Source organism: Trachurus japonicus, chromosome 14 (assembly GCF_045865225.1).
Source record: "Trachurus japonicus isolate A0001 chromosome 14, Traja_1.0".
Classification (NCBI taxonomy): domain Eukaryota; kingdom Metazoa; phylum Chordata; class Actinopteri; order Carangiformes; family Carangidae; genus Trachurus; species Trachurus japonicus.
The window spans coordinates 15,256,854-15,273,302 of record NC_140920.1 but is presented as its reverse complement, the minus strand read 5'-3'; the positions used below and the strand labels follow the sequence as shown (position 1 = coordinate 15,273,302).

Here is a 16,449-nt window from a genome sequence, read left to right as displayed (position 1 = left end):
TTAAAAGCTGGAAATGTATCATATGTAGTGTTGCTGTAATGACTCCACTGAGTCAGTTTAATACGTTTAGAAAATTGCAACACCTGAGTCTGACATCCGTGACAACATTAAAGGGAATAGTTTGACATTTTGTGAAATATGGTTATTCTCTTTCTTTAGAATTGAAGATTGAGACGACCACTCGCTCTTGTCTGTATGTTAAATAAGAAGAAGTGCATTTTCTATTCTGTCAAGCAGAATGATTTTGCTATTACAGGAGCTTGAAGGATGATTTTTCTGTTCATTTCCAATATTTATAACATTGGGATTATTGCTATGGCAATCTAATTTTGCCTCCTTCTTTTTTTCCTCCATTATTTGCAGAACCCCCATCGGCGCCGCGCAGCATCAGCACCAAGATCAACGACACCACGCTCAGCCTGGAGTGGAACGAGCCTCTGGACAACGGCGGCAGAACAGACATGGCCTACGCCGTCAGGTGCTCGGTGTGCCGCACGCCCAAGGGGCCGTGCCTCTCCTGCGGAGACAGCGTCAGCTACCGGCCGGAGCAGGTGGGCCTGCTGGGGCGCAGGGTGGAGGTGTGGGGGCTGCTGCCGCACACGACCTACAGCTTCACCATCCAGGCGCTCAACGGGGTTTCCCAGCTCAGCGGCAAGGACCCCGCCAGCGACAGTGTCAACATCACCACAAGCCATGACGGTGAGAGGGCGCAAAAGGGGGAAAAAAAGAGGTGGAGAGGTAAAAATAGTCTGAATTTCATGTGGTATTTATAATTCTTCCGCCATCTGTGCAGTTCCATCGCTGGTGCCGGTGATTCACAAGAACGACTCCACAGAGAGCAGCCTGACTCTGCACTGGTCTATCCCGGCTCAGCAGCACTACGCCATCCTGCAGTATCAGCTACGCTACTGTGAGAAGGTGAGAGCTTCCCGGCGACACCTCTCCACTCAGTGGCTGTTCGCATTTCATTGTTTCCTAGTCACGCATACTCACGGCTCAGGGTTAGAATACACTGGAAGACAAAGTGAAGATGTGGGAAACAGGGAGTGGCAGTAATTAATGTGGATTTTCTCACACAGTCCCAAATCTTGCAGGTGAAACCAAAATGTCCTGTAATCCTGTGATTCATCCAAACAAATTGAGGGAGCTTCAAATATTTGACAATGTTAATGAAATATTTCAGAATATCAGCTCAAAACGTAGTTGTCTGATTTCTGAGACTAAGACTTTGACACAAGAAATCAATTTCACAATCTATGCAAACCTCTGACGAACAAGAGATGAAATTAGTGTGAATCTTGGAAGGATTTTTTAAAAACTCCTATAAATGACTTTAGTGGATTTTCTGAGTTTGTTGAGAGTGTTTCTTCAGATTCGTTCCCTCAAGTATTCCTGCTTTACGCTTCGCTTTTCATCCAGGAGCGACGTAGCGAGGAACAGTGCCACTACACGGAGAGCAGCAGGAACCAGGCCGTGCTGACAGACCTCCGTAGGGCCACTCAGTACGAGGTGCAGGTCCGGGCACGCACCATGGCTGGTTATGGCAGTTTCGGTCCCGCAACCATCTTCCGCACCCTGCCTGATGGTGAGAAAACGCCCTGATCCCAGTTGAAAACAGACTTTCTCACACCTAAATTTTGTTTTTCAAATTCTTCTCTGTCCAGTCAGACTCGGCCGGTTCTTGTTATGAATGCATTGCTCATGTCCTTCTGTATAAAGAGGATCTATGCAAGTCCGGACGCTTTACCGTTGTTTTGCTAATCCTCCTCCTGGCCATGTGCATTTGTTTTCAAAGAAGCTGACGAGAAAGCAATCCACGGAGTGGTCGGATAACGCTATAAATCATATGTTGCAACGTGTGAATTTATGTAGTCTTACCTGTCATAAACAAGTCTCAGCGGTGCTGCTGAGACGAGAGCTGGGACACCGGGTTGGCAGCTCTGATCTGGAAAGGTTGGTTTTCAGCCAACAGACGCCAGGTGGAAGGCAGACAGCTTTGTAACAAGATACAGTTGTTTATTTAACCATCACAATTACTCCAAAGCTGTTTAATTAAGGTAAATATGTAGCATAGTTAAGGTGAAAAGTCCTGCATAGTTCCTCAAATTCCTGTTCTCTTTGCTCTCCTTTACCACCAATGTAAACTTCCTGTCACAGTTTCTGTCCTTACATTGCCCTAACTCTAACTCTGCCTCTGTGTCTCATTTTCTTTCTCTCTCTCTTATTTGTCTCAGGCTCTGATTCCTCCCAGTTCTTGATACCTGGCATCCTTATCGCTGTTGGGATGCTGCTGCTTGTCATTTTCGCCTTGGTGACTGCTTACTGCATACGGTGAGAACAAGGGAAGGGGAAAAGAAGCCAAAACAAAAAGAAGAAAAGCTGACAGAATAACAGGAAACAGGGAGAAAAAAAATGGGGGAAATCGAAAACCAATAACAACCACGACCCCAATTTTACAGTTTTACACCACTTTGTTCTTTTGTTTATACAAAATATATCTTATCAACAGCGGATTTGCACTCTGTTACCCACACCGTTTTTTTCCCCCTCTGTGCGGCGGTTCAGACACAAAGCAATGCTCATGGTGTCTTTTGCTTGCACAGCTAAAAGTTATCCTGCTCATTAGAACATTTTCCTTAGGCTTCATTGTTTGAGTAAATAGTGTTGGATGCCATCAGAGGTAGAAACTGTGTGTGTGTTTCTGTGCATATGTGTGTGAGTGAGAGTGAGAGAGAGACACAGACTCAGAGGGATGACGATAGAGGTAGAGGGCAGGGAGAGACAGGATGCAGGCGTCCCAACCCTGTTTCCACAGGACAAGAGAACAATAGCTGTGACCTTGTGACATACACACACACATACACACATACAGTTACACACACACACACAAACCAGTGGCTGAGGCCCAGATCTGCCACTAACCGAGGGTGGTGCATTATTGCTATTTTAGGCTTATGAGGTGGGAGAGGGAGAGAAATGGAGGAAGGCAGGGATCCAGTAGCTACGGGGCTGTTACAGTCTTAAAGGGATGAGCTTTTGCCAGCAGAATTATAATGGAGCCACTTGTGTCAAAGAGCGGGACCATAGGCGTTGGCTCAGGTCTTCGTCATGACCCGCCGTGGCACATCGAGCTCGTGTGGAGAAGACTTGCAGGTTGTGCAAGGCGTTTAACAAAAAATCCTTCTCACAACACAGCGGCTTTTTATTATTGTTATGTTGAACAATAATGAAAATGAATGGTGGTGTTTTTGGAGCGGAGAGCGTCCTTCTGGAGTCTGGATCCCTGTCAACTCGAGGGTTATTGGTCTGTAGCTGAACTCGGCTCTGACCTCTGCACATGGGCCTCTCAGTTATTCCCAAAGGAGGTCAATAAATTATCATATTTTGCTCCACTCTACTGGCATCCCAGAGTTTCTATCATCAAATAAAAATAATCACACAGTGTTTTTATTTTATTTTGAGTTGATCATTTTTTCAACAAGACATATTTTCATTGTTTTCTTTTGTTTTTGCATCTGATTGTTGCAGCATGGTTTGGCTTCACATTGAGAAGCGCTGGTTGAACATTCATTTTTCAGAAAACTGTGCTGCCATCCTAATCTTACTTTATTTATTCCCATCTCACTGTGCCTGCAGCCGACACAACCGAATCAAGGACCCAGAACTGAGCGACAAAAACAGCCAGTACCTCGTTGGCCAAGGTAACAGATCAAGGACACGCACACAGACACACACACAACAAAACCTTGGCTGTGATTTCCAACTCGTTCTCATAGAGAAATTCATATTTAATGTGCCGGGCTCATTGCGGCTTATATCTCACTAAACATTTCTTCTTTTCCTTTCCCACGACTCCGTTTGTCTTTCTCTCGCAAGGGATCAAGGTTTATATCGACCCCTTCACCTATGAGGACCCGAACGAGGCAGTGCGAGAGTTTGCCAAGGAAATCGATGTTTCCTTTGTCAAGATTGAGGAGGTTATTGGTGCTGGTAAGTCCCAGCCGTCTGCCTCTCCCAGTATTCACAAATGAGTGAACTCTGCACTAGTCGTCCCTCGGTGTGAACTCCCAGACTAAATGTATTTTTAAAGCGCGGCTGATTGTTCTCTTTTAAAAATAACATCATTAGCAATAATTCTAATTTAATGTTAAACTGATTCTGTGACATTTAAAGCCATTTCCTGTCTTGTCTTTTATCAGACAAAATTCAATATATGTGTGCAAATAAAGCAATTAACTGATAAATATGTTAGCAATGTTAGTAGCCTTCATTTAAACTAAAGGGCACCAGTAGCTGCAAGCGAGCTGTAGGTTTGCTCGTGATAATAGTCGTCCTCCTAATGCGCTGAGCGCTGCTAAAGCAAACAGCTCTAATGGCTGTTTATGTGTCTGTGCTGCAGGAGAGTTCGGCGAGGTGTGTCGAGGACGGCTGCGAGTCCCCGGGAAGAAAGAAAACTACGTCGCCATAAAGACGCTGAAGGGAGGCTACACGGAGAAGCAGAGACGGGACTTCCTGTCCGAGGCGTCCATCATGGGCCAGTTCCAGCATCCCAACATCATCCACCTGGAGGGGATCATCACGGCCAGCTGCCCGGTCATGATCCTCACAGAGTTCATGGAGAACGGCGCCCTGGACTCGTTCCTGCGGGTCAGTGATGGAGAGGAAAGAGGAGACGCGACTATAAAGAAACAAAACACAACCAAAAAAACGCCACCATCTCTTCCCTCACTCCTCCGACTCAAGTTGTTTCTCTCCCCCACAGCTGAACGACAGCCAGTTCACGCCCATCCAGCTGGTGGGCATGCTGCGCGGAATCGCCTCGGGCATGAAGTACCTGGCAGAGATGAGCTACGTCCACCGAGACCTGGCTGCCCGCAACATCCTGATCAACAGTAACCTGGTGTGCAAGGTGTCTGACTTCGGCTTGTCACGCTTCCTGCAGGAGAACTCGTCCGACCCGACCTACACCAGCTCTCTGGTGAGATGACGACAGCCCCTCCTCAGTTACTGCCATAAGAAACTCTTCCATAAATTCATCCGCATTTTTATTCGCCTGCAGGAAATGAATTAAAATCTTCCTCAAATTTTTAATTTGAAAGCTGCAGCTCATAAGCAGGAGACCAGGATGCTGTTTTTTGTTTTACAATTATGTTTGATCCTAAATCTACAGGACGGATGCAGATATTGTCTAATGCTATAAAAAAAAAAACACATTGTGGAAATATAATGTGCCTGTAGTCACATTATTATTTTGAGGAAGTAGCTTTCAAGATGTTTTTCATGTTTGTCAGAGCCCTGTCTGGCCACGTTTATGTGAAGTCTTGCGGTGTTGACTGTTTTCCTCTCTGTGCAGGGAGGTAAAATCCCAATCCGCTGGACAGCACCGGAGGCTATAGCCTTCAGAAAGTTTACCTCAGCCTCAGATGTGTGGAGCTATGGCATCGTCATGTGGGAGGTCATGTCTTTTGGAGAGAGACCCTACTGGGACATGAGCAACCAGGATGTAAGTTTGAGCAAAAAAAAAAAACACGTGGGCAGTTCTTGACAGTGATGGTAAAGGTTTTGTTCGGCGCAGCACGAAGCCGAGCTTTTCCTAATTAAAAGTTTGCGTAATAACTTTTCCATTTGCATTCTGAGAAAAGAAAAAAAAAAAAAAAAACTTTTCACATAATCAATTTGTCTTAAGTCTTAGTGCTTGAATAGTAGCTGAATCATGAGATTGCCTCTTTCCTCCTTTGTAATGTTTATTTTTTCCTCTTGTTTGTACCTTTGCTAATCTTTTAGGCCCCGGAGCAGCTCAGTATTGATTTAAATACCATTCAGCTAATGAATTGGTTTCCCTCCTATTAGGTAATCAATGCCATAGAACAGGACTACAGGCTGCCCCCTCCCCCCGACTGCCCCACCCACCTGCACCAGCTGATGTTGGACTGCTGGCAGAAGGACCGCTCGGCGCGCCCCCGCTTCACGGACCTCGTCAGCGCCCTGGACAAGCTCATCCGCAACCCCGCCTCGCTGAAGATCGTCGCTCAAGAAGGAGCGGGGTGAGAATGCAGAATGCAATGTTTGTGGTGATTGACGGACAATGAGGCGACAGTGACAGTAAATATGCAGCGTGAGAATGAACTGCAGCCTGTCCTGTCACATTGTCCATTTAAAGTTGTGACGTTTACCCTCCTGCTGCCCAATCTTATGTACCACCTTAATGTCCCGCTGTGACCTGTCAGCCGCTTGCTGAGTCCATTTCCCTTCCTCCGCATTCTGCCTGTCGGCCGCTTGCATACGCGACGGCCGCCCCACCCCTGACAAATCCCATTGTTTGTCCCTGTCAGTCACTCTTGAGTCAGATTATACCTCTGGGTGTCGGCAGGAATGTTGCTGCAGGACATATGGTCGACATAAGATCCTCACTGTTTTTTTTTTTTTTTGGCGGTGACGGTGTGTGTAAGTCCTTTCTTTGTTTCTCCGCTCTGTCCCCCAGGCCGTCCTACCCCCTGCTGGACCAGCGTGCCCCTTTAGCCCTCTCGGCGTGTGCTTCGGTGGGGGAATGGCTGAGGGCCATCAAGATGGAGCGTTATGAAGACAGTTTCCTGCAGGCTGGCTTCAACTCAGTGGACCAGCTGGCCCAGATCACCACGCAGTCAGTTCCAATTGCCAGCTTTTCTCTCCAAACTGATACTTATCTGTGGAGGAACAATTTCACTTTTTAATTCACACCTCCTGGCCACAGGGTCAGAGCGCCAGACTCGCTTTTAGTAATGACAGTTGCTAACTAGATTCCCTGAAGTTCATTTTCAATTTAAATCTGAAAGTCCCAGAGAGTAAAAAAAATTAATGACTGAAATATCAGTTTCATGTCCTTCAATTTCTTTTTACTTCCTCCTGTCTAATTATTGATTTATTTTCATCTTTATTTAGGGATCTTCTGCACATGGGAGTGACTTTGGCCGGGCATCAGAGGAAAATCCTCTCCAGCATCCAGACGATGACCTTTCGGAACAAGAGCACTGCGACCGTGACCTTCTAGCTCACCTGTCCGCTGACCTGGAGGTGAACAGCAGCACACAGGCGCAGCCATGAACCGAGAGCACTCTGCATCCTCTCCTGTGACCCACTTTGAACACAGACTCCCAGAGAGATTGGCAGAATTTTATTCATGACCAGGAGGAGGAGAAAAAAAAAAAAAAGATCAAAAATCAGCAGCTGAAGATGACTTTCCCCCTAAAAGGATGAGAGGAAGTTGTCCAGAGAGTGGCGAGTCCTCGTCACCCGCAGTGACCAGGGAGTGAAGCTGATGATGTGCAGACGACTGACTCTGCCTCGTTTCTACAGTTTGTGCTCAGTGTTTTTATATCTAATAAATGTGCTAAATCAAGAGGAGAGACAGATCAGAGTTTACATAGTTTCCGTGGTGTCATGTCATTTTGAAAACTGGCAGTTGACGGGTTGCTGACCCAATAAATCGTTGCTTCACCAAAGGAGACTCATAAAAAAGAAAAAGAAAATGCCAGTGCCAATTCATGGACTCCGTTTTAATATATTGTTGTCTAACTATGAATGAGAACTGCTTTCACACCGGGTGTCTTGCATCAAATCCATGTGGATTAAATCACTAACAGGCACCTTTCACATCGAGACTGAACATTTTAATGTTGATTTTACTTTTTTTTTTTTCCCTATTTGATTTTAACATTACCTCCTCTTTACTCAGGTGTGATGTGTAATGCAGAGTTTGGAGAGCGTCGTACTCGTTCTAATCATGCTTCTCTCATCTTACTCGGTCTCTCCCCTCAGCAGCTCAGCTACGTGCGAGCCCGAGGAGAGACACGGAGACATATCAGCACTTTTGGCATTTCAGAGTGAATTGTAATCTTCAGTCACTCCATGTGTTTCTGTTGGAGTGCGGTTGATTATTTCCACTGCCCGTGTTTCTGCTGGCAGCTCAGTTTTATTATAATCAGACTGAACAAGGACCAAGTCGACTCAGAGACCAGACAACACTGTAGAATTGGTTTTTTTCTTTGTAGAAATTACCAAGGAAGCAATCTGGTGTGTTTTTCTTGATATCACTGATACAATTTTTAACTCAGTATTCTTCATCTTCCAGTGCCATTCAGTCATCTTTGTGGACGTAAATGCCAATTTTATAGAACAGAAATCTGTCATGGGTGATTGAATTTGTCTCATTTAAATGTACCTTAAAGGAGGTTACTTTGACATTTTGAGGTTCACTGTATTTTTTTCCTTCATCAGATGTTGTGTAGTCGACATCATGTCTCTGCTTTAGCCCCAGCTAGCTCTATGGAAATGGTTTCCTACCTAGCACATCCTAACAACGGGCTAGCTCGTCGTTGCCAGTATCCACTGGTTTCAAGGTGGAATGCTAACGACATTGTGGGAGCTCCTGTTTGATTAGCAGAGTCGCCCCCCAGCCCCTCCTCACCTCACATTATTACATGTTCCTTTTGAAGAGGAATAATGGACCAGAGTTCAAAATGTCAAAGTATTTCTCAAAGACTTTGCATCTCTTCACAGATAATACCAGGCTTCTTGACATGTGGGTCATGTATAATTTTCCCAGGTAGCTCACAGACCTGCAGTGAATCGGAAAAATGGAGCTACAAAAACAACTCCATTTATGTTGGATATAAAATGCATAGTATCTTTCTTTTTTTAATGGCTTCCTCTGTATGTATCTCCTTTGTAGTAGGGGTTTTGATTTATTATTCAGCTAAAGATTCTTTTTATTTTTGTTCAGAATAGCTCCTTTTGGACGTTTATATTTCATTTCTATCATATGTTATAATTTGCTAAGGATTAAAGAGGTTTAAAGTGCAGTTAACACACATTTAATCCATTGAAATATGATGAATAAAATCAATTCAGTCCCCTTAATGCACACCAGAGGTTGTGTGCGGCGGTGGTCTTGTGCCATGTGGTCACAATCATCTATTTTTCGTCTCCAACATAAACGTATGTCGGGCCTCAGTCAGAAACACTGGTATTGTCATGCAAGAGTCTGAGACATTTCTGTAAGGATTGTGGGAGAGGTGGTCTTCATATTGAAGATCTCAATAAAACCAACTTTGAAATGATGAATAGATAAAAGTATGTTTTGATTACTGTCCTGTGTGTAGGCTAATCTGTATTCAGTAATAAAGATGCACAGCAGTGTTTACCATCAAAGACTCATTTTTCTGAGCGAATCACAAGTGAAAACTGTACAAATGTACGTGGATGTCACTGTACGCAGACATAACAGGAAGCTCCCTGTGTGACCTGAACAGTGCAACACATAATTTGAGAGGTTGATCTGTCCCGCTGACCCCGTTGACCTATGTCCTACATTTGAAGCAAATGGAGAATCACAACAAAGCAGCGCCGCCACTGCCAAGACACTTTTATTTCTAGCTTTCCTCAAACCTTTATTCCCTAATTGAGTTTTACATCAGTGCGCAAAGATTACAACAAAAAATAAGTGGTTCTTGGTCGTCTTGTTTTTTCTTTATCTGTGGTTAGATAAGCCCTCGAAGGATCATAGCACAAATGTGGAAATAAAACATCTGGGGCGGCGGGGGTGTTTTTTTTATTTCAATTTTTTATTTTTTTTTTAGTTCTCCCTTTTGTCACAAACAGGCCTCTCATCTCTCCCGTCGGCCCTTTTTTAATAATGAGAGAGAGAAACAGGAGACTTGCACGGGTGAGGAATGAGTCTCGCTCCCCCCAACGTCTCCCAGTCTGGCCATCTCGCAGCCGCTTCCTTTTGCCTTCTGTTTCTCCAGAGAGCCCTCGCCCCCGAGGGTTCGAAGCTTGTCCTCTCCTATGTTTCCCTTCCTGGTCCTCAGCCCTTTTAATCATGAGGAGATGTTCTTTTCTTCTCCTGTGCCTCGGGCTGAGAGCAGCTTATAGCGCAGCATAAGCTTAAACTCTTTCTGTCTCTGTCTCACACAGACACACACACACTTTTTTTTCCTCTTCTCCTCCTATCTCCAAAGCCACCATAGTCAGGCTAAGCTGCCAGGGCTTTGAGAAGTGTTTAGATTCATTGATTAATGTACTTTGATTATCTCTGTGTTACGGCCTCATCCCCCTCGTGCTGTTGCTCTCGTGTGGCCCACAACGCTCAGACCTGCACATTTGGAGATAAAACAACAACTGTTCTTGTGAGCATTTTTTTCTTGCTTTAATCCCACAGTGTGTTTTGGCCGGGGTGGTGCAGTGTTTGAAAGAGAGAGAGAAAGAGAGGGTGAGAGGCATTCACTTCTGGTTTCTGCTATGTGCGGCCTTTGACCCCGCTGTATATTACAAATCTAGCCCGAGCTTTGTCTGTGTATGTGAATGGGCATTCATTAGGTGCTGCTGTCGAGCCGAGAGCGGAGCAGGCCCGCCAGGTTTTAGCATGTGGTGGATTGTGTCATTCCTCTCTCATTCCTGTGTGCATTCAAGTGTGGAGAGAGGGGTATGTCTGTCTGTGTGGGTGGGTGGGTGGGTGGGTGGGTGGTGGAGGTTGGGGGTTAACCCGTGAGACAGGTACATGTGTGTTTGACAGCAAAAAGAAGGGGGGGAGGGGGCAGGAAGGGGTCTGATCTGACATGGTTTCACCCTGTCTGGAGTAGTAAACAGAGCAGAAAGTCAAAGTGTGAGCCTGCATCTAATGTGTATTGTTAACAATGTGCTGCAGCGACGGAGCTGAAGTAGGCTGGGTGGGTAGGTATGGGGGTGAAGGGCTGATTTTTTTTTTCTTAAGAGAAAAAAAAGTTCAAATTTGAAACAGCTGAGGCCACATATCCTGAGTTTGAGTCAGACTCACTTGATCCAGACTCCTACATTTCAATAATGCAGGTTTATGTCTCGAGACTAAATGGAGGAAACTCTGTTATCTTCAGCATCTGTGTTTCTAACTGCAATGTATCAGAAACCTGACATGTCTCTGCTAAAGATCATGACAGCTGATGATTCATGCTTCTTTTTGAGAACAACCAGAAACACAGAGAGGTGAGGTGAGGGAGAGGACAAGGTTTGGACGTCTGTCTGTCTGTCTGTCGGTTTGGTACAACTGCTTGTTCCCAACAGACTGAACTGTCTGAAGCAGCGCTCACTCTGGATGTGAATGATCGTTGTATCTTCTCACCACCTTGCATTGAGTACGGTCGTTAGGAACAGCGAGCAGCACACCCATTCCCAGCAAACTACCTCTTTTTGTGACAAGTCGCCCTGGAGCTTCCAGTGTCAAAATGGCGGAGTGGCCCTTTAACGTGTAAAATTAGATCGTTTTTTTGGAGACTGCTGACTGATTTAATCCGTCTTTTTGAATCTGCAGAATTGCTTTGATTTTCCTCGGCAGCAGTGGCTTGAAGATGGAAAGTCAGATTCGAGATTGTCATTCCTGTGCAGCTCTCTCTGTCTCTCTCCGCTTCAGGTGCCGGATTTCCTCTCTGAGATGACTTGCAGACAATTTGATCGAAATGGGCCCAATATTTCTGAGCAAATCCACCGAAGCGGCCGGCTAAGATTATTTTTTCACCTGTGTACGCCGCTTGATTGTGGAGAAAGATAGGAGGCACATTGCTCAGGTGGAGCGTTTCCACTCCACTGTTTCATATTAAATCTGATCACCGGGAAAGTTGTCGCTGCCTGCTGTTCTACAGAGGATCATGTTGGCTTTGCTGCAGCTTCTGTCAGACCATCACTGTAAATAAGAATTTCTTCTTAGCTGACCCACCTGGTCAAACAAAGGTTGTGAGGATTTAATCATCCTCTGTGCTGCAGTAAAGTTTGAAGTAGAATTAGTCTTGTACTTTTCATCTTGAACCTAATCCAGTTAATCAATGTAATCCTTCAGCTGACAGGCCCCTGCTGTCCCCTCTGTTATTATTGTTATTATTTCTTGCAGCAGGATATTCAAACATTGTTTTATTATCCACTTCTCAACAGTCATCTTCGTAATCTATTTATTTTTGTGATGTCTTAATTTATTTGAATTTTCCTGAATTACAAATGAAGAACATATTTGGCCTCGGCTACAGTTATAGATCCACATTCAGCCGGCTGCTCTCTGCATCTGTTGGCTCATTAAAATTGATTATGCATAAAGCCAAATAGTTTGCCGATATGGCCTACATTATGACTGCAACCACAGTGAGTCGTAAGTCTCTCCTTCATCCCACTTCAAAGAGCATCTCGTGTTTTTTCAGCGGCGGCGGCGGCGGCAGTGTTATAGTGGGATGAGGAATGTGAATATGGACGTTAGCACCTTGAGGACCCCTCCAGAGGTGTTTGCATGTTCCTGCTCTGTCTCGGCTTTCAGTGAGCACACAGCAGCCATCCATCCATCTCCCCTGTGGCACCCTTTTGTTTTCCACCCCTCTAAGATGTGCTCGTTGCCTTCTGTGAGGAAATGAAAGGAGTGTGACCTTCTCGCTTCTTATCCTCTCCATGTGAATTATATTATTCTGAAACTCAATCCACATGGACCACAATGCAGTTTGGGGTGGGGGTGGGGGTAGAAGTAGGAGAAAACTATCAAATTGCTCTAAAAGCCCAAAGACAGAAAACAGAACAGGGGGGGAAGGGGGGGTTGTGTCACAAAAAAGGGGAGAATGTGATAAAAAGCCCACGATGAGAAATGATCTCATGCTAAAGATGTTTCTGATCTGATTGATCGCCATTTTGAACTCTGGTTACTGAACTCTGATTGATGGGTTTACGCCGCCGTCTGGTGCTTAACCTCTCACACAGGCCTCACCTTCATGTCCTAACTCACCCCAACTCCTCCTCAACCCCTTGGACCTCACAAGTATAAATCTTCACCCTAAGTTGGAAAATGTGCATCCAATAAAAGTCATCTTGTCACAAACACAGATGCGGAGCCGTCGAACGCCGACCACCGGGCGTTTCTGAGGTTCATTTTCAATCAGACCAAGTTTGTAGGACTTTGAAGATTTGGGAGAAACTACCACATGACATCCTGCTCCGTAGTGAAGCACTCAGCTTTGTCTGTTTGTTCTTTTTTTCGTGGGTTCCAGTCAAGCCTGGTCGTCGTATATTTGCACTGTGGTCATAGCTGTTTACTTTTGCTGGATGTTGCCGCTTCTTTTTCTGAATTTAAATTACAGTTTGGCAACCGATTGTCTAAATGAACTATTTCCATCAGTGTTTACCGAGCACATGAGCAGAGAGACTGAGTAGTCACATAAACAATGTGTGAGCTCCTGCACTGACAGCAGGTTTTGCTCTTATATATAAAGTCTGAGGCTTTTTCAGTCACTTTTTCTGAGGTTGCATGAGTGCAGCTCTTCTCACAGCAGGCCGGCAGATTAAAGCTCCCCCATCCTCTCTCTCTCTCCTCTGTTCCCTTGTACCTCCATCGACCCCACTGTTCCTGCTCTGGATAAATGACAGTCCGTCAGAAACGTTGATTATACTGTAAAAACATGACCAATCACGTTTAGTGCTGACCCCATGAGCAAACTGTGTTTTTTGTGACAATGTGCAGGCTGCTCAGGACTGTGTGTGTGTGTGTGTGTGTGTGTGTGTGTGTGTGTGTGTGTGTGTGTGTGTGTGGTGAGGGGGCTCTTATAAAGTCTGTGCACCTTTGTTCACCTAGCGCAGAGTCCATATAGAAATCAGAGGAAGCCGCAGCATATGGTTATGGTTAACCAGCACCTGGACACAATACAACCAGGTTTACAAAGTGTGAAGTGTGTGTGTGTGTGTGTGTTCAGGCAGCAGTATTTAATGTAGCCTAATAAGATTATACAAATGAAGTACCAGTAATCATGGTCTCCAGTTTAACAGCAGTATCTGCCACTCCTTTACAAATACATAACATACTCAGAGTGGAGGACTTGACTTGACTCCCCCACCCTGCCCCCTCCCTCTCATTACTACTCCTTAAAAAGAGACTGACATTATTGACTGTGTTGTGTGTTATGAGCGCCCTCTAGTGTGCACAACCTGTCGTCATTGGTTATTCTAACAGTGGGAGAAAATCTCTCTGGGTATTTTTTTGACTCTAAATCTTGAAGCTCCTCTGTGTTTGGACAAAATAAAGTTAGTGGAGGCTTAAAAAAAAAGAAAGAAAGAAAGAAAGAAGAGAAAAACACTTGTCACATTAAACGAGCAGAGCATGCGGGGTCTCAGTCCAAGTTCCCTTTGAGAGAAGCTGCTGTCTGGATCGATGGTGGTGGTGGAGGAGGCTGCGTGTCGTTTCGGTGGCCCAGTATTTCCCATTTGGCTCAGTCTGCTCTACAACAGCCTGCGCCATCGCCTCCACATGTCTGGACTGACCGGAGCAGGCGCCAGATCAGATCGGCAGCATGTGGGAAATCATCGGGACTTGAGAGAGATGCGGGTCCACGGAGCTCGGCTGTATATTTACAGGTTTTTATTAAACACGAAATCAATCTACAATCGACCGGCTCAGCATGGAGCCGCAGTATAAAGGCTTTGATCCCTGGAGCGAGCACGGAATTTAAAAAGTAGCTATACTGACTCTGACTCCCTGACACAGCACAGGGAGGAGTCCTGTCAGAAATTCCTGCTCAGTAACTTTGACTATCAGGCTCAGAGGGGCATTAATCACCTGCGATACTCTGTCGCCCCCTACAGGCGACGGGAGGAACTGGCCCCCTGCAGAGAAAAGCAGAGTCATGTTTTACTTTACTTGGTCCGCAACAGATGGAGGTCTGAGAGGAGTCAGAGTCAGTGCTACACACACACACACACACACACACACACACACACACACACACACACACACGCACGCACACACGCACACACACACACACACACACACACACACACACACACACACACACACACACACACACACACACTTGGTTTCTCTTGATCTTGAGGACGCATGTTTACATAATGCATTAACAAGCCCTTGAGAGATAGATAGATAGATAGATAGATAGATAGATAGATAGATAGATAGATAGATAGATAGATAGATAGATAGATAGATAGATAGATAGATAGATGGATGGATGGATGGATGGATGGATGGACGGACGGACGGACAGACAGATAGATAGATGCACATGCATACAATTCAGCTTGTCCCTCATTTCAGGGGAAGGTCCAAAGAAAATATGGACTTTACTCTTTTTCATGTTAATAATTTTAAAAAGCATCATTACAAAAATTTGAGGCTTATATACAGTATATTGTATGTTTATGTTGAGTTGACAATGGAAAACAGGACGTTAGGTGATGTTATACAGATAAATAGTGTAGTGTGCTCTGGCAGGAGGTGAGGGAGGGGGATGGGTTATCAACTTAATGACCATTAATGTGCCCACAAACCTTAACAAACGTTTTATTTTCATACGTATCCATCTACCTCTAAACAGAATCAAGTGGTTTGGACACAGCGTGTTTTATTGTTGAACTGAGGAGTGGTTGAATAATCCTCATGCCCTCCCTCACTGTGTGGCTGAGTGAGTCACCACCCTGACTTTTACAGACTGTTGCAGCCACACCACTCATGGAGATTCAGTAAAATAAATCTGACACCTTCGGTACAACAGTGTGCGAAGGTGCTGCTGGTGAGTAACACTGGAGCTGTGAGGATCCTGAACAGGCATGACCTGATTTGAAGATAAATAAATAAGTGTGTTTCTCTGCCACACGTGAGAAAAATGCCTCCAAACCAACCTATCTCCCTAACAAATGACCTCGCCACCTTTTCATCACTCTACCCCTGCAACCGCCCACCCCCGCCCCCTGCAGTGGCTCTATGCCCCCCAGAGGGACCTGCCCCCGATTTTGAAAACCACTGCTGTACAATACGGTGGTACTGTACTGTATGTGCATGTTGGGAGAAAATAGCATTACTGTGTCATAATAGTGTGTTCTGTACTCCTTACTATACCTTATACTGTCTATCTTTGCACAGTTACGCAACCGATTACTAAAAACACACTGCACTGTTCTAACCCAGTTATCTGACACTTACGCAACGTAGAGACCAGGATCACGCACAGAAATGCAAACATATATTTTTTTTCTGTCCACTTCCTCTTCATCCCACTTCTCATCATCATAATCATCTCTGCACTTCTCGGAAGCGGTGGTTGCCTAGTTGCTGCCCCGCGCTCTCTCTCTGGCCTCAAAAACACTGGAGGTTGTAATTTATGGTGAAGATCAAGACTGACCTCCACCAGCTGCCTGGTGTGACTGGGGCCAATCGAAAGAGCGATTATGGCAGCAGCTTAATCCCAGATCATCTCTGCTTCTAAAAGCCAAGGCGGGGAGGAAGGGAGCCATCACGGCAGCTGCAAGACCGAAGGAGCGGAGGCTGCGAAACAGATGCATGAATGGATTCTCAGACAGTCAATGAGCGTGACCTTTGTGTACAGATGTACATTCATTCATCCATTAAGTCACTGATAGGCATTTAATCCCATGTATCCAACCTTTAACCTGCTGTTTGTGTGTGTG

General features: G+C 45.2%; 1 protein-coding gene across 1 annotated transcript in view; it reads left to right on the top strand.

Moving 5' to 3' along the window:
• The window catches only part of LOC146974507 (ephrin type-B receptor 4a-like), a 34,570-nt gene extending 25,939 nt beyond the window's left edge, over positions 1–8,631 (top strand). The window contains exons 6-17 of the mRNA XM_085797947.1: positions 364–699; positions 794–918; positions 1,420–1,585; positions 2,235–2,331; positions 3,637–3,701; positions 3,877–3,990; positions 4,400–4,647; positions 4,763–4,978; positions 5,354–5,503; positions 5,851–6,044; positions 6,482–6,640; positions 6,919–8,631. Coding sequence (XP_085654073.1) covers positions 364–699; positions 794–918; positions 1,420–1,585; positions 2,235–2,331; positions 3,637–3,701; positions 3,877–3,990; positions 4,400–4,647; positions 4,763–4,978; positions 5,354–5,503; positions 5,851–6,044; positions 6,482–6,640; positions 6,919–7,027 — 1,979 coding nt within the window. The 3' untranslated portion in view covers positions 7,028–8,631. The remainder of the gene's footprint in view (positions 1–363; positions 700–793; positions 919–1,419; positions 1,586–2,234; positions 2,332–3,636; positions 3,702–3,876; positions 3,991–4,399; positions 4,648–4,762; positions 4,979–5,353; positions 5,504–5,850; positions 6,045–6,481; positions 6,641–6,918) is intronic.
• The last annotated feature ends 7,818 nt before the right edge of the window (positions 8,632–16,449 follow it).